The sequence below is a fragment of the Panthera onca genome, chromosome Y (assembly GCF_046562875.1).
Source record: "Panthera onca isolate mPanOnc1 chromosome Y, mPanOnc1 haplotype 2, whole genome shotgun sequence".
Lineage (NCBI taxonomy): Eukaryota > Metazoa > Chordata > Mammalia > Carnivora > Felidae > Panthera > Panthera onca.
In genome coordinates, this window is record NC_138358.1 from 8,072,822 (window position 1) to 8,091,000 (window position 18,179).

General features: G+C 54.9%; 1 protein-coding gene across 1 annotated transcript; it reads right to left on the reverse strand.

The window, feature by feature from the left end:
- Positions 1-9,338: 9,338 nt before the first annotated feature.
- On the reverse strand, positions 9,339-10,084 carry LOC145715018 (testis-specific Y-encoded protein 2-like). Its single transcript, XM_081794605.1, has 2 exons — positions 9,387-10,084; positions 9,339-9,354 (listed from the first exon to the last, which is right to left on the reverse strand). The coding sequence occupies exons 1-2, from the start codon at positions 10,082-10,084 to the stop codon at positions 9,339-9,341; spliced, it is 714 nt and encodes a 237-aa protein (XP_081650731.1).
- Between the last annotated feature and the right edge of the window lie 8,095 nt (positions 10,085-18,179).

Below are 18,179 nucleotides of genomic sequence, written 5' to 3' on the forward strand. Positions count from 1 at the left end.
GGGAAATGTTGCTAACCTGGGGAAAGACACACCATCAAAATCCGGGAAGCACCGAGGACCCCATCAGATTCAACAAAAACTGACCCTCAGCAAGGCCTATCATATTCAAACTCACAAAGTACTCAGGCAAAGAGAATCATGAAGGCAGCAAGGGAAACAAGTCCCTAAACTACAAGAGAAGACAGATCAGGTTTGCAGCAGACCTATCCAGAGAAACTTGGCAGGCCTGAAAGGAGTGGTAGGATACGTTCAAAGTGCTGAATTAGAAACATCCACAGTGAAGAATTCTTTATCCAGCAAGGCTGTCATTCAAAATAGAAACAGAGGAAAAAGGTTCCCAGATACACAAAATTTAAAGGAGTTTGTGACCGCTAAATCACACCTGCACGCAATTTTAAGGGGGGACACTCAGAGGGAAATTGATATCTATCTATCTATCTATCTATCTATCTATCTATCTATCTTTATAATTATATTTATATATACAAATAGATATAGAATTATATATATAGATGTATATAGACATATACATATCGATATAGATATTGATATATAGATACAGTTAATACAATACATACGCATACATATACATATACATACACATACACATACACATACACATACACATACACATACACATACACATACACATACAGATGGAGATGGAGACGTAGATATAGATATAAAGATATATAGATATGTTTTCCTCCAACTCTTCAAACAAGATAATGGCCATAAAATCGTGTCTTTCAGTACTACTTTAAACGTAAGTGGACTGAATGCTCCAATCAAAAAACATAGGGACACAGAATGGATGAGAAAACAAGTTCCATCGATATGCTGTTTACCAGAGACCCACTTTAGATGTGAAAACAACTTCAGAGTGAAAAGAAGGGGATGGAGAATCATCTGTCATGCTACCCGTCAACAAAACAAAGCCAAAGTAGCCATACTTCTATCAGACAATCTAGACTTTAATTTAAGACTGTGTCAAGTGATACACAAGGGCATGATGTCATAATTCAGGGGTCTATCCACCAAGAAGACCTAGCAAATGGATACATTTATGTGGCGTATTTGAGAGCAACCAAATATACAAACCAATTAAACGCAAACATAAGGAACCTCATTCTTAGTAATGCCATCATAGGAGGAGACTTCTATGCACTCACTCACTGCAACAGACAGATCATGTAAACGAAAAATCAACAAGCAAACGGGGGCTTTGAATGACACACTGGACAAGATGGGCTTCACAGATATGTTCAGAACATTTCATAATAAAGCAGCAGAATATATATTCTTCTCCGGTGCTCATGGAATATTCTCCTCTATAGATCATATGCTGGGGAAAACAGTCATCCCTAAGGAAGTTCAAAGAGATCGAGGTCACACCGTGCATATTTTCAGACCACAACACTAAGAGACTCGAAATCAACTACAAGAAACAATTTGGAAAGGTAACCAATACTGGGAGACTGAAGAACATCCTACTAAAGATTGAATGGGCTAAGCAAGTGTTGAAAGAGAATATAAAAAGTATACGGAAGTCAATGAAAATGTATATGGAAGTCAGTGATAACACCACAACCCAAAACCTCTGGGACGCACCAGGGTCGGTTATAAGAGGACCTATCTAGCAAGTCAGGTCTTCCTAAAGAAGAAAGAAAGATCTCAGAGACACAACCTCACCTTACGCCTTAAGAGGCTGTAAAAAGAACACCATACGAAACCCAAAACATTCAGGAGACAGAAAATAACAATGATTAACGGAAATCAATGCTATTGAAACCAAAAATCAAACAAAACAAAAACAAAAACAACCTCAAACACACAAACAAACAAAGAAACAAACCAAAATAGGAGAACAGATCAATGAGCCCAGAAGCTGCTTCTTTGAAGGAATTAACAAAATTGATAAGCCAGTCATCAGTTTGATGAAAAAGAAAAAGGAAAGGGCCCAAATAAAGAAACGCAAGAATGAAAGAGGAGACATCACAACCAACACAGCAGAAAGGCAAACAATAAGAAGAGAATATTAGGAGCAATTATTTGCCAATACAATGGGCAATCTGGAAGAAATGGACAAATTCCTAGAAACATATACACTACCAAAGCTGAAAGAGGAAGAAAAGGAAAATTTGAACAGACCCATCACCAGTAAAGAAATCAAATTAGTAATCCAAAACCTGCCGAAGGAAGAAGACTGCAGGGCCAGATGGCTTTCCAGGGGAGTGCCAGCAAACATTTAAGGAAGAGTTAACACTTATTCTCTTGAAGCTGTTCTCACAATAGAAATGGAAGGAAAACTTCCAAGCTCTTTCTATGAAGCCAGCGTTACCTTGATTCCAAAACCGGAAAGAGACCCCACTGAAAAGGAGAACTATAGGCCAATTTCCCTGATGCACATGGATGCAAAACTCCTCAACAAGATATTAGACCCTCGGATCCAACAATACATGAAAATGTTATTCACCACGACCCAGTGGGATTTGTACCTGGGACGCAGGGCTGGTTCAACATCTGCAAAACAATCAACGGGATTCCTCACATCAATAAAAGAAAGGACGAGAACCACAGGATCCTCTCAATCGATGCAGACAGAGTGATGGACAAAATACAGCATCCTTTCCTGGTAAAACCCCTCAAGAAAGTAGGGATAGAAGGAGCACACATCGAGATCATAAAGCCATGTATGAACGACCCAACGTGAATATCATCTCAAGGAGCAAAAGCTCTCAGCTCAAGTCACGAACGAGACAGGAATGTCCACCGCCTCCACTGTTATTCAACACAGTACTGGAAGTCTTAGCCTCGGGCCTCTTCATCCTTCTGCTCCCCCTCTGCAGCTACTGCTCTTCCAGCCCTGGCTCTACCTTTCCTCCTCCTCCTCTTCTTCCCTCCGCTCACGTCCTCCTCAATTTCCTCCCCAGCTACTACTGCTCTTCGACTCGTGCTCCTCCTCTTGCTCGTCCTGGACTTCCTCCTCCTCCACTTCTTCCCTCGCCTGCACCCGATCATTCACTCGTCTTCCTCCTCCTCCTACTCCTCCCAGTCCTCTTCCTCCATCTGATCCTCCTCGTCCTTCACCTCTTCCTCCTCCTCCAACTCTTCCTCCTAGGACTCTTCCTCCTTCTCCAGGTCCTCTCCTGCTACCGCCCTTCCTGCCCTACCTCTGACCTTTCACCTCTTCTTCCCTCTGCTCTCGTCCTAGTCGACTCCGTCCTCCAGCTGCTCCTGCTCCTCTGGCCCGTAATCCGCCTCTTCCTGGTGCTGGACATCATCCTCTTCCATTTGTCCTTCTCCTGCACCCAGTCATTCACTGCTCCTTCTCCTCCTCCTCTTCTTCTAACCCCACCCAATCCTCTTCCTCCAACTCCTCCTGCTCCTCCTCTCCCTCCACCTCTTCCTCCTCGGGCTCTTCCTCCTTCTGCTCCTACACTTCTACTCATGCTCTGGAGCCCTGGCTCTATCTTTTCTCCCCACCCTCTTCCCTCTGCTCTCGTCCTCCTCAACATCCTCCCCCAGCTGCTCCTGCTCCTTTGGCTCGTGCTCCTCCTCATCCTGGACATCCTCCTCCTCCACTTGTTCCCTCTCCTGCACCCAATCATTCACCCTTCTCTTCCAGCTCTAACTCCTCCCAATCCTCTTCCTCCAACTCCTCCTCATCCTCCTACTCCTCCTCGTCCTCTTCCTCCTCCAATGCTTCCTCTGGACATCCTTCTATTCTCCAGGCACATCTTTGTCCCTTAAGACTACCACAATCTCCTCTAAGGACGGGAGCAATAGATCTCGCACTGCCCCCAAGTCATCCGCAATGAGCACCGGACCCTGCGGATGGGCTCTCACAAGCCTTTGTGTCCCTGCAAAAGGAGCCTGGCAACCTCCCAGGCCTCCCGGGGAGACTCGGTAGTGGGAACCTGGGAGCAGCGACGGGATGCCCGGTGCAGCGACACCCAAGGGATGGTCATATCGTGCTCTGTCTTTTCAACAACACCTACGGCAGTATCGGACCTAGAGGCCGGGACCCAACGGGCCTCACACGCGACCCCTGACCAGCCAGCCTTGTGTCGGCAGCGCCATCCAGGAGGGAGCACACCGACACATATGCCAGGCCTGGGACCCCAAGGCTCTTCGATCACCCCCTAGGCGGATAAAGTCAGGCCTAGGTTACTGCATGGGACCTGATGCATCCGTACAGTCGTCCCCAGTTCCTTGTAGGACAGGTCGGACATCCTCCACTGGGCCATGGGGTCTCCATGCTGTCAGCTGGCAGCAGCCAACACATGACCAGCGGTACTGGGACACCGTCAAGCCTTTCCTCTCATGCTGGACGGTGGCCGCGTGTTTACCGAAAGCCCTGTATGGGGGCAACGGGCTGCGGGGAAGGCAGGTAGGTGGGTGGCCAGGCACAGACGAGACCACCCGCTGTGATCCCGCAGGGTCACTGGGACTTCACTTCCATCTGGCCCACACGCAAATTCTAGGGATGGGGCTTTGGGGGCAGGGCAGAAGCCTTGCAGCTTCAGCGTCAAGGAGCTGGGCACACACACCTGTGGGCACAGCCGGCAGCAGACTGGGACCAGTGTTCCTCCCTAGGCCCCTTTGACCCTCCACCACCTGAGAAGAATACTGGAGGGGCTGTACGGCTTTAGACTCCCCAAAGCGCACACACAGTGGGCCATGTGCTGCCCACTGTGGTTTGGGGCAGGGCGGGGGGAGCCCGGTCAGAATCCTGACCACAATGTCCACAGCATCCTCTGTCGACATGCAACCGCTGAGACACTGAGAAAGGAACCCAGTTCCCCATTTACATGAGGCCAGGAGTCGACTAAGCCTGAGGCTAATCAGGGTCACCCGCACAGGGACTGAGAGGCGCATTCTGGCACCACTTACATGCAAGGGGAACACAGTTCTGGGACACACCTTGACATGTCCCCAGCCCAGCTGCAGCGACAGTGGTGATCTTGTGCTGCGGGGAGAGGTGTTGCTGGCAAGGAACTGTCCCCTCAGAGAGCAGCTGGCAGGCTGCTCACCTGCCCATCCACACATGGATCACCAACACCACCCTGCTATGGCACCCCTGGGGGACTCAAGTCACCTGAGGTCTAGGGTCCCAGCTCCTCCCTTTCCCTGGGCCTGGTGCACAGGAAGCAGAGAGGAGAGCCCTAAGGAAGAGCTGACTGGTGACAAAACATGGCTCGTCTGCCAAGAGCAGAGATTTTTGCTAGACGGCTCCCTCCAGGGAAATACCTACGCCCTCTGCACACCACGTAGCCTGACAGGTTGGGTTCCCTAGCTACCCTGTGCACAAAGCCTGGGCACACCATGTAGCCCCTACGTATTTGCTACTGTCGGCCCACCAGAGCCACTCAACACACACACACACACACACACACACACACACACACTCACTCCCACATAGACACACACTAACACACACACAAGCACACTTACTCACAAGTGGTCCACTGGCCACTGGACACAGGCTTTCCTCCCCTCGGCCCCCCTCTTGACCTTGCACCAATCTCCCTTTTGAATCCTGACTTGAGCCCCCTGGCACAGCAACGATTGCACCCATCCCAGCGATTACCATCAGGACTCAGGAGGGAAGGGACTGCACTCTTGTATTCTGGCACCTGACCGTCCCACATAAGCACCTCATTCACACAGACCGCTGTGTCTCTCCTTGTCTCTCCAGTGGCCTAACCACCCACTCCTGCACAGACAGAGACACACCGCTACGCAATCGCACAAACATATGCACGCTCACACTGCCGGCACCACCACGGATCTCAGGCCCAGTTTGCCACAGACGCCCACACACACTCGCACGAACTCACGCTGGATCTCTGCCCTCGTGCGTACTCTCTCCATGAATTCCCACTCATAAGCCTCGCTGCTGCCCACAACCCACACCTGCCCCTCCCCCTGACACATCTCCCATCCTGAGCCACTGTCTGAGGACAGGGCTCGGGGTCAAAGGAGCCCCGGGTGTGGGAGGCAGCAGCAAGGTATACTGGCATCGACTATGAGAAGCCTGCCTGCTCCTGAGTTGTCCGGGGACATGTGGTCTTCGCTCTGATCCTGACTGGAGGCTTTGCTGACTGGATTCTATCTCACCAAGGACACAGCACCCCTCTGGGATCAAGGGTCCTGGCTGAAACCCCCCGAGTCCTGGCCACACTGTACCAGGACCCAATGGACCAATTTGGTCCCACTGTGCAATCCCCTTCCCTGCCTTTCGGCTCTGGCCTATACAATAAATCTCCAAATAACAGGTCTGTCTCTTCCTCCTCCTCCTTCCAGGCTCTTCCTGCCCAAGAAGGCAGGCCTCTGTGCACATGGCAACACCGGCCCCACCCCAGTACTGCACCTCTCCCGCACACACAGAATCACCCGGGCAGCGGCAGGACAGTCACACTCAGGTCCCTTCCTCATCGTCCCTCCTCAGGTCCCCATACACACACACACACACACACACACACACACACACACCAAAAACAGAAGGGTTTTTAGCTTCCTGTATGTGTCCACATAAACATCGTGGAAACTCTTCAAGGCTGCCACACGTTATCTCTTCCTCAATTCTCTCCGGGGCACGTAGAAGACAGGAGACTCATCCACCCATCTCTTCCAGCACTGGTGGCGTCCTCCATTGTTTCTGCATGGGCAAAGATAGAAGCTCTGCACGATTCACGCCCACACAGATGCAGAGCACCTGACGCATGTGGGCACACGCAGACACATTTGCGTACACGCGCACACACGCGCCCCCACGCAACAGACACCAAGAATGATACGGGATATTTGCAAATACATCCCAGATGGTGTCACTCTTGTGCCTCGCCCTTTTGCGATCCCCCTTGCTTTCTCACCCAGGGATTCATTTCCAGCCCCCAATGGCCTTGGACCAGTTCTAAGAATGGCTGTCGGGGTGCGGGAGGACATGGCGTGGTGGGGCACATGGAAGGAAGTGCGAGATTCTCACCACAGTGGCGCCTGGGGACACGGCAGCTCCTGACCCAAAGACTGGCAGGCAAATCCAGACTGAAGGAGCAGGGGGAAGCCCGGGACAGGGCGGACATCCACGGGGAGCATTTGGGGTGAAGCACTGCTCCTCCCGAGTTGCTCTCCAAAGCCCCAGCCCACAGCACAACTGCATTTGGTTTGCAGGCTTCGAACCTCTGTGTGTTTGCAGCTGAGTCTCTGCAGGTCCCCTGTCATCCTCCCACCCTCTCCCCATGCTACCTGTGTCCCTGTGTCGGCGGACCTTCCATTTCCAAGCCAATGTGTGGCCCACGTTCCCTTGCCCATACAACACGCAGGTCAACACACCGCATACTGGGGTTCTCACCGACACGTGAGCACGTCAGATCACTGTCTTCTGGTCCCTTCCTCCCTCAGGTAGTACTGCAGGGGATTGGGCCACAGGTCCTCGATGATGATCTGGAAGAGGACACAGGCCGGCGCCACATTGGGCATAGCCCACTCTCCTCTCTGGCCGGGGGCCACCCACATCCCCACTGCTGACGAAGGCCTCAGGGGCCCCACCTCGGCAATCCTGTTCGCCCCTGGGCAGCTGTGCTCACACAGCCAGTTGAACAAGTTAAGGCTGGTGGGGTCATGCCTGCGACTGGGAGCTCCACGTTCATCATCCCAGAACCACTGGACTGGAGTGGAACGCGATGTCCTGTAGCCTGCAGGAAGAGAGGATTTGAGGAGCAAGCTGATGGCCTCCTCCCCACCCACCTGCCCCTCCCCCTCCCCCTCCCTCCTGCCCCTGATTCATGCTCCTCATCCCCCTGCCCCGCACCATCATGGGACCCACACCCTACCAGCAAAGCTCAGCTGATACTCCTTAATGATCACTGGGTTCCGGAAGTACGGGTTGGCCCCAAAGAAAAACATCACTCTGCAGCGGTACTTGGGATGGCCCACTTCTTCCACCTGCCGTGAGCAATGGGACAGGAGGGGGCAAGTGTCCTCCCTCGGGGTCCTGAGCTACTTGCCTGGCTGTGAGGGTGAGCACCTTTGCCTCACCCTCTCCTGCCCAAATCCCACCCCCGACGGGACGGCCCCCAGCCACAGCCTCCCCGGTCTCACCTCCAAGTCGACCACGTAGCTGAGCACGTCTTTGTCCTGGGCACCGATCATGGCCGACAACTGGGGGTGATTCAGAATCTGTGCTGTGTCAAGGAGCTGTGCCTTCAGATGCTGTGGAAACAGACACAGCCCCCCTCCAACCCTCCCAGGCTAAGAGCAAGGGACTAGATCACGGCATGTGCAGAAAGACCAGGAAACACTAGTCCCCACACTCCTCAGCCTCTGCAGATGCATCAGACCCCATCGACACTGGGCAGTCCATTGGCTTCCTGTACCTCCCACGCTGTCTGCACACAGCAGGGAGAGACTCCACTGCCTGCACGCCTCACAGTTCCTTCCTATATCTGACCTGTGTGGGCTGCCAGCAGCCCATCATAGCTTGTGATGTCGGCATGTGCTCTGACCCCTCCTCACGGCTGGGTTTCTTGGCATATTCCCGTGAAGACCTATGTTGTCACCAGCCTCCTGAGTCCAGATGGAATAACATGGCTTACAGGAACCCGACTGCACACTTACGCTGCAAGCAGAGGGTGTGGGAGGGAGAAAGAGATCGAGAAGCACGGACGAGGAGGGCCGAGGAGGGAAAAGGATTAGACACAGTGACACGGCCAGTCCGGAGAGAAAGACATGGGTGGGACCGAGCCGGAGCCTGAGGACAGAGAGGGAAGCAGGGGTGGAGATACCAGGAGAGAATCCTCTGTGTGTGTGTGTGTGTGTGTGTGTGTGTGTGTGTGTGTGTGTCAGGGTCTGAGGAGGCAGCTTGTACCCCATTCGGAGTGGGTCTCAGTCGTCCTACTGTCTGGCAAAGGGGCGTGGCGTGGTTCCACTAAAGGTCACGAGTGTGTGTCTGAAATGCTCTCTTTTGAAGGAACTGCTAGGAAACGTGCACAGCCTGTGAATGTGAAGGTGGGTGTGCGGCCTGCGTAACTCTCCCATTTTGCAGCGAAATATTTCCTTGCCTTATCTGCTCTGAGTGAAGGCTGCTTTGTGCTACCCTAGCTCTGGTAGCATGGGGACACATGGCTCGTGTCTGCAAGTAATATTTGAGACCAGCCTGCAGGCCAACGTTGGCGGAGACCTAGAGGAAACAGACCCAGTCACCAAGTCCCCCCATCCCCAACAACCGCCCCTGTCCAAGGCCTTACACTGGATCCCAGACCACACCAACCCAGGGCCAGGGACCATTCCCCAGCTCTCCTCTCTGGGGGCCATCGCCCTGAGGCACCCTGCTCTCAGTGCCCAGCCCTCCTGCACAACAGCCCCCGCCATCACCCACCAGCACAAGGAAGGATACCGCCTGGGCCCAGAAGCCAGGGATGTGCTTGATGATGGCCCTTCTGTGATCCAGGTAAGAAATCTGCCTCCGAAGAATCCTGCGCTTCAGCCGCCATAAGGCCCTGGAATCCTGGGCATTCCCAGCGCTGATCTCCAGCTGAAGACGCTCCAGTGCTGCCAGCGGGTCCTGGGCTGAGGCAGGACGCAGCGCTGGCTCTTGCTGCTGCAGCGGCTGGGAGAGCTGGGGCCCCTCCTCCGCCTCTGCATCTGCCTCGCGCTTCTCCTCTTGCTCCTGAAACTCCTCCTGCTGCTGTCTCTCAACTTCCACCTCCTCCTCCTCGTGCATGTCCTCTGCTTCTGGCTTGGCTTCCTCAGAATTCTCCTCTCCAGCCACCTCATCCTTGGTCGCCTCGCCGTCCTCTTCCTCCTCCCCGATCACCACCTCAGCCGCCACCATTCCGTCATCCAATATCAGCACCAATTCCTCCGCTGGGCTTGCCACCTGTATCTCACACCCGGCCTGGGCTTCCTGCACAGGATGGGCGCTTGCCGCCCCTGAACCTGGGGACTGCGGCCAGCCCACGCCCTCCAGCGCCCCTGCATTCCCGCGGGGCCGGGACTCTCCACCTTTCGCATCCGGGACGATCAGGGCCCAGGGTCGGCGGGAATCTCCGCTTTGTCCGGACCGCGACACGCTGGCCATGACGCTCGGCCCCGGCCCCAGTGTAGCTAGGGCAGCCTCAGGACAAGGACAGGAAACGGCAGCAGGTGGGGGGAGCCTTGGCCGCAAGACCATGAGCTCCCTGAAGCCTCCCGCCGCAGCCCGCCAAAGTTGAGCGCAGGCGCACAGGCTCTGGGATTTGAGGACTCCGCATTGGCTGTGGCTGCTGTGGAGGAGGGGCCGAGACAGAGGCAGTGAAGAGTGTGCGCATGCGGCCTGGGGGCGAAGTGGTTCCAGGGCAGGTCAGGCCAGCTGGCCAGGTTCGGGGAGCAATCAGTTGCAAGACAGCAAGACAGGGTGCTGGCCGCCAGCAAGCGCGCGCCAATGGCCGGTCCAGGCTCTGGAGCGAGTGCCAAGGTGCCAGCGTGGCCCCCGTTTGCCGCATGTCCTCTTCAGCGCTGTCACCTTCCAGGCTTCACTTGCGAGGTCCCCGGTATCGCGCAGTGTGTGGTCGCTTGTACACCCTTTCCCCAGAGGCCTCACTACGGGCACCAGAGCGTTCAGCACAGGATCGTCCACGCCGTGAGCCACTCCCTGCTCCGTCCCTTGCCCCTTCTTCATGAAGCTGGGGCAAAGCCTGGAGAAGTCCTTAGTGTCACGCCTACCGGGGCCACATGGCCGTCCGCACGGTATCTCCTCCTTGGCCGTCAGGCTGAGGGCGGCGGTAAGGTGGGTGCCCACCCAGAACCAGTGACACCCACCCTAGACCCACCCCACCGCCATGTCCTTGCAAGAAAACAGCTCAGTAGACCTCACTGCACTGCAATTCAGAGCAAAGAACAACCCCCAGAGCACCATCTGCCACTGGTGCCCTACTGATCTCCGTACAGAGCGCCAGGGAGATGGGGTAGTAGTAGGATTTAGCAGCTTGCTCCGGTCCTGAAATCTAACCTTCCACTAAAAGGAGGACGACTCCAACCACGCAGGGCACGTAGGGGCCCTTCACCGAGAATTGCAGACTTGTCTGTGTCTGTCTCTGAGAAAGCCCTGTGCCTGCTTTCACTAGTACACGCGAAAGCAGACGAGTTCCCTTCCCATTTCCCAGGCACCAACAAGAATTCTGAAGAAGCATGCACCCAGACACAGAAGGTCCACTGAGAGAGACAGCGAAAAAGAGACACACAGAGAGACAGAGCTATAGAGGGAGAGAGAGAGACACGTGCAAGCAGAGCAGATGAAGGAAGGACGAGTGGAGGGGAAGACCGGCCTGGAGAGGGAGAGTCCGGGGAGATTGGTGGGAGAGACGGGGAGGAGGAGCAAGACAAGAAGAGACAGAGGGGCACCTATTACAAGGAAGACAGGCGGAGACAGGGGGAGGCATTAGTGATGGAGAGGAGGGAGACGAAGACAAAGAGAGCTGGAAGGAAAGTGGGAGGGAGGGACAGGAAGAAGACAAGGGAGGGGGAGGTAAGGAGAGGGTAGGAGGAAGGAGAGCAGGGGCAGCCGAGGCGGAGACAGGTGGGCTGACTCTGAAGACAGGGCAACTGCAGTGTGCACTTTCACCTGGTGAAATTCACCTGTGCAATTTGCACAGAGACGAATGCTCTACAGTGGTCAGCCCTCAGCACAAAAGGCACCGCTCCCACCTGGACCTTAAGGGCAGTCTGAAACGATCGCTGAACGAGAAGGAAGCTGCAATGAGGTCATTCGGGGTGAGGAAGAGGGCACCGCAGGGAAGAAAACAAGGACCCGTTCCCCACAGGGCTGCTGGAAGCCCTGCACTTACCAGCAGGAGACAGGAAACGGGACTGCCGGAAAGACACAGCAGAGATTTAGGCACAGCACATGCGGGAAGAAATCACGTCCCAAAGCTCGGCAAATTCAAGCAAAAGCAGAGGCTGCACATCCATGAATGTCAATGCTTTCCGAGTGGAACCAACGAAGTTCTCACAGATGCCCAGGAAATGTGCTCAACTCTGAGGCCCCCTCGCCTCTGGCAAGCTTCTCATCCAAAGCGACTCATCACAGAGAAAGGGTGGACCGTGAGCAAAAGAGCCAAGGTCTCCTTCGGATCCCCGGACGCAGACAGGTGATCCGCCCAGTAATTTCAAGCCAACGTATGGTGATAAAGGTTACCTTCCACCACAGTGATGGAGGAAACTCGCACCCGAGGGGAGGACAATGAGTGAGAACCGCATCCCAGGCTGTAAGCTAAGGACAGACCATCAAGCTGTATTGGAAGGTCACGAGACCGTGACTCAAATGTCTGTACAGACACAGAGCGTCTGCAGAAGCACGAGGGCTGGATCGTTGTAAGCAGGTAGCAGGATTTCTAAGTCTGGGCTGCCTGTATGATACGAAAGGCTAACACGTGCAAGCAGAGCTATGCCCATGTGATGCGGATCAGCCTCCTGAGGCGGTACTTTGTACCCTGTGGAGGACCTGGGAGACGCATGCAGGCGGGCTCCTTGTGCACCTCTGCCACCAGGCACACATGTGGGAAATGTAGGGCCAAAGGGTTTGCCGCCGGGCTTAGTGTGGCTCACCCTTCTGCGGGTGCATTGAGCATCAGTGCAGAAAGCACTGGGCTCACTGAAAGAAGCCAGCCCCTGACAGAAGCACAGTGGTGGTGAGCCCTGCCTGATGGATTCCTGAGGAGACTAAAGGAGTTAAAGGCATGCAGTCCACCAGAGAGTAGAGTGGTGCTAATCAGGGGAGGGTGCGATGAGGAGGTGTCGGGGCTCGGGTGTGAAGATGCAGTCATGCCATGTGCATGAGTTCTGGAGATCTAACTTGCACAGGGCAGCCGTAAGCAATGCTTCACCGCCTCGTCAGAATTCTCAGAGGCAAGTGCTCTCACCACAAACAAAGAGGGGTCGCTGAGAAATGTCCCGGCGAAGGTGGCTGGACGGAGCGCTTGCACGTGAAGGATACGGGCACATCCGTCACTGCCCGTTGTGTCCCTCAGGCACGCACTAGTCCTGGTGGACTAAGCTGAGCTCAGAACCCAGCAGTCAAAGGTGTCAGCCTCGTTCCTGCAGACATGAATCAGACTCCCAGGTAGGACGTAATGGACAAATTAGGGACCAGAACACACAGGAGGCACACGGAAACGAGACACACACTGGCAGGGGGAAGTCTCTCCCAGCCAGGAACATGCCACGTGGCAAAAGAGTAAGTGGGAAAACGTTGCCGGTCCGCTTTTCACAATTTACGCCTGCATCTGCAACGTGCAGGCCAGTGACGTTTGAGCCCCTCGGGCGCAAAGGGTTTGAAAACAGAAGGACAGAAAATAGAGGTGTGACGGAATGCTCACAGCAAGCCAGCTGCATTTGGGGACATTAACTGGCTGGCAGTGAGTGCATGGCCAATCCTCTGACGAAGGTCCTACAGGCACGGAAGGATTTCTGGCTCCTGGAACATAGAACAGAACACGCAGAAGCCCCTCCACCTGACAGCAGGACAGCAATTGGATCTGTCAGTGGAAGAAAGGGTTTGAATGCAGAGGGAAGCACACTCAAGCGCAGAAGCATACACCAAAGACAAGACAGGCCACCAGAGCCACAGCTGACCCAACACACAGGTGTGCAGAGACGAAGGCGGTTACACGGGTACAGCTGTGCCCACTTAGGCCAGGCAAGGAGGCATCACCAGAGAGGTGTCGGCACAGGCAAAGCCAGGAAAAGACACAAACACGCCAGGGCTCACTCAGGGAGACAGAGGAGCACAGGCAATGCGAGACATTTCCTGTGAACAGAGAACAACGGGACGATCCCGACAGGCCAATGAGACACGCGTGGTTCAGAGACATGGAAGTCAGAAGGCTCCTGAATTGCTGAGGGTGTCCTCTCTCGAGGGACAGCACTCTGGAGCCCACACACGCTGATGTTGGGGTGGAAGAGGCCGCTGGGCAGCAGATACAGTTGTGCAGGGGGTTTAGCAGCTCCTGGACCCTAGGGCTCCCCGGGGAGAGCTGCGGATACGGGAGGACACCCGGGGATGCCGGGTGTGCAGCATGAGGGCTGTAATCCCTCGGACACAGAGCACCGAGGCCTCTGCCCACGGACCTCAAGTGTCCACACTTGAGGGTTTGGCTCTGGGTGCCGTGAGTGTATTCCACACCCACACTTTGTCCGTACCTTGTCTTTGGGACAGGCCGGGCGCAAACGTCACCCTGGCCCCTAAGGAGGTATTGGCTGGAGATATTAACATGTGGGGGACCCTGTGTTCACCTGTCCCGTAAAGTGTTCCTGCTCGGCAAGACCTATCAAGTAACGGCCTGCTTGTGCAGAAAGATGCCCCAAAGGGCCCAGCCTCATGACCACTGAGGCCGTATTCCCACTGCACAATCACTGGCCATACTTTCTTTGGATGTTCACACCCAAAGACTCGGGTCAGCACTGGGAGCTTTTCCAGGGTACCCTGACATTTACCCATCAAGCAGCTGAGAAGACGTGCCTCTCCAGCCAGCGTGCAGACAGCAGCGAGAGAAAGGCCTGCCTTCCCTTCTAGAGAGTGCGACAGCCTCTGCCCTGGAAGAGGTAAGGCTTGGTCGCACAGATCCTCAACTCCACAGCGTGCTGACACCCCGCTGACCATGTTGTCTGCATATGATAGGGGCAAGAGGCCTCCATGCATTGGGACTGCCCACGCCTTCTCTGGAATAGACCCACTGCAGAGAAGGCTCTTGTACTGCAGAGCTGTGCAGTGGGGATCCTGGGGAGCTTGGGCAGCTTGGGAGACAGGAATATTAGTGTCGGGAGGTCAGTGTCAGGCACGCTGTGCTGGGGGCCGTGGTACATGGGGATACAGAAGAGCCTGCGATGGACAAGGCTGAACTCTGTCTACTGCACTGCTCGCACGGTGGAGCTTTTGCCCCATCCCTAGCACAGACATCTCTGGCAAGCAGCCATCTGCTGTGTAAGGAGTATCCCAGCACTCACGTCTTCGCAGGTGAGGCTCGTCCCAGTCCTTTCTAAGCCCCAGGCCTGCCGGGGACCTCTGCACAGAATGCTAAGGCCTCACAAGTCCATCGTTCCCTATGTGGCCGAGGCAGCCTTTGTCCTGGCACTCAGGCAAAGGAACACAGGCTGCCTGGGACGAGGCGACCTCCCTGAGCGCCTGCTGGTGTTTGCACTTGGGAGTCTTCTCACAAGTCTCACATGGCGTGTTGGACACACGGCTTAAGCCTGTGGACACAGAGGAAGAGCATCACCCGACTCATCACGGCTGATGATGAGAGGGCAGAGGGCACACGGGAGAGGCTGGCGTGTTCGTGCCCTTGAAGAGCCCCACCTCCCCGCGACCCTCCCCTCTGTTGGCTTGCAATCTGGGCCACCCATTCGTAACCAGAGGTCTTTTCAGAAACAGCAAAGTTCACACAAGTGAAGCGGTGTTTGGGAGGCTCAGCTTCAGGAAGTGGAACCAGAAAAGTTGGCTGTGATTTTGGAGTTGCGTGAGACTGTAGTGGGCTGTTTTCTCTGCAGTGTGTATGTTGTCCCTGTCAACTCTGCCTGAAGCAGAACTTCTTCGGTCTTACCCACCCACTCTGCCTCTGGTCCCTCGGTTCCTTCCCCTGGACACCAATCTTACAACCTGCTCACAATCCCTCAAATATGTGTGGCTGGTCCTGAGATCCTGACCTTGTCCACAAGACAGTCTGCATTGGTAGACGTCTGAAAACCAGAGGGTAATCAACCCTGGGAATTCCTCCCTGTGTGGCGGTTCAGTCAACATGACTGAGGGTGTCCCCATGCGGGATTCTGGGGGCACCATCATGGACATGCCCAAACCCTGAATATTGGACATCCCTGGCCTGTGCTGGCCTCTCCGTTTCCTTGAATTTCCTCATTTTCACAGGAAAGCTATGAACCTGGGCACTGGCCTTTCTCTCAGGTTTGTGCCCTGGCCTCCCTCACCCAAGTCCCCATTGCTTCAATCTTACTGACCTCACATGCAATCCCAATGTGTGACCCATCCCTACGGACAATGTCCTACGTCCCGCCCTTCCTTGGAACTCCAATGTGCAGGCACAGAACACTTACACCTCTGGACAGCCGCATGTATACATGGACACGCCCCAGAGCGAACCTGAGAGGAAGACACACACAAACACTTCATGCTGTTTATCTCCCATTCTATATTTCTTCCAATGTATTGGACCCCCGCCCTGCGCCACGTGTCACCACCACCCTTGTCCTTATTTCATGGCCAGGAGAATCTTGTGGACCATCGGTGAGCATCGGAAGGGTTTCCACTGGGGTCGATGAAGTGCGACGCTCCTTCATACTCTTCTCAAGATCGTGCATATCCCTGGGATATATGGGTGTACACACACACACACACACACACACACACACACACACACACGAACGGTGAGAGTCTTATCTTGGCCCTGAGTAAGGTTGCTTGAATGTTTCCAAACGGAAAGTAGGATGGGAGGGTGTGATAAGCTGTGCCAAAGCTGACAAGGGGATCCAGAAGCCAGACAACATGTGGGATGGTGGTAGGAGGCCTGAGGGTGGGGTTCATGGTCCGGGAATGACAGTTGTCACCGTGCTATGTGATGAGCCAGCTTTGGTTGTCCCGCTTTGCTCATTCTTTTTGTCTAGCCCCCTTCCCACCTTCAGGCTCCCCAAAGGGGCAAAGCCTCTGGGACACGTTACTTCTTAAGACTCCCTGTCTCAGGCTGATGCCCTTTTGACCTGGGGTCACCTCCTGTGCCGCTGTGAGTCTCGGTGCCTCCATGCAGAAGAGAATTGTGCCCTGGACCCCACGACACACATTTCCGTGCCCACACCCTTGGCTGCTCACCTCTTTCCCTCTCAGTTCTCTCTCCTGGGGCCTCCTTCATCTTGAAATACGGCAGGGGGTTGGGCCAAAGATCCTCTATGATTATCTGGTAGGGGAGACAGGCCAGGCCTCAGGTAGCTATCCCACGCAGTGGGGGAACCCATGAAAATCACCTCCCTTCCTTGTTACAGGGCCCCACCTCAGCAATCCTGCTAGAGCCGGCAAAGCTGTGGTCAGAGAACCAGTTGAAGAAGTTGAGGCTGCTGTTGTCATGCCTGCGTCTGTAGGCCTCCTGTCTGTACCTTGGGTACCACTGGATGGGACTGGAATGAGACGCCCTATACCCTGCAGGAAGACGCGTATGTGAGAAGGCGCCAGAGAACTTATCACATTCAACCCTCCACCCACTGCCGCCCATGCAGTCAGTGGACACTTACCATCAAGGCCTAGGACATACTCCTTCGTAACGACTTCATTCTGGAAGTAGGAGTTCTTGCCAAAAAACAGCAGGATCTTCCGGCATTCCCTGGGAAACTTGTGTTCCTCCACCTGCCGTGGTACAGTGGGGCAGAAATGTGAAATCTTGTTCCAGGAGACCCGCCCTCCCCTGAGGAAGGAACACATCACTTCTCCCCACCACCTCCCCTCCCCACACAGCCAGCCACCCACACCACCTCCCACTCCCAGGCCGACCTTCAAATTGGTCATGTGGCGAAGCATGCTTTCATCGGGCTTACTACTCAGGGCTGACATCTGAGGGTGGTTCACAAACTGCCGCAGGTCAAAGAGCCTTCAGGTGCTGGGCGTGAGAGAGCTCGAACCAGAGAACCAGTGTGGACAGCATCCAGGCGTCCTCCCCCCGGGACTGGCGTCCTCCCCCAGGGTCTCAAGCCCTCCCCGCAGGCTGCGTCCAGGCCCACGGGGTCTCAGGATCGCGCAGGGCTCTGCTAGACACGCACAGGAGGCTGTGCATGCCCAGACGCCCGCAACCACGCCTAGCTTTGTGTGCTCGTGAGGACACTGAGGACGCTTACTTCCACACAGCCAGACAGCACACATCCGGTCTCGCGCCGACCAGTGGGCATTCACATCGCCTTCCCCGCAGCAAGATGCTTAGCGGGACCCAGAAACGTGCCCCCACGCGGCTTTGTGTGGGAAGAAGCCCTCGGTCATTTCCCCGACCTGGCCTGGACCTCCACCGCCACTCCCCACTCTCCCAGCGCTGTTTCCGTGCCAGGTGCGACGTAAAGCACACATGCCTCCCCCACCCCGGCACTGCCCTCCTCCCACACTCATTGCAGAGCCAGGACCACCGGATGGGATCACGTTTGCACGTTCCCGGCCA

Excerpts from the sequence above, each read along its gene's own strand:
- LOC145715018 (XM_081794605.1), bottom strand. The coding sequence starts at position 10,084 with ATGGCCAGCGTGTCGCGGTCCGGACAAAGCGGAGATTCCCGCCGACCC.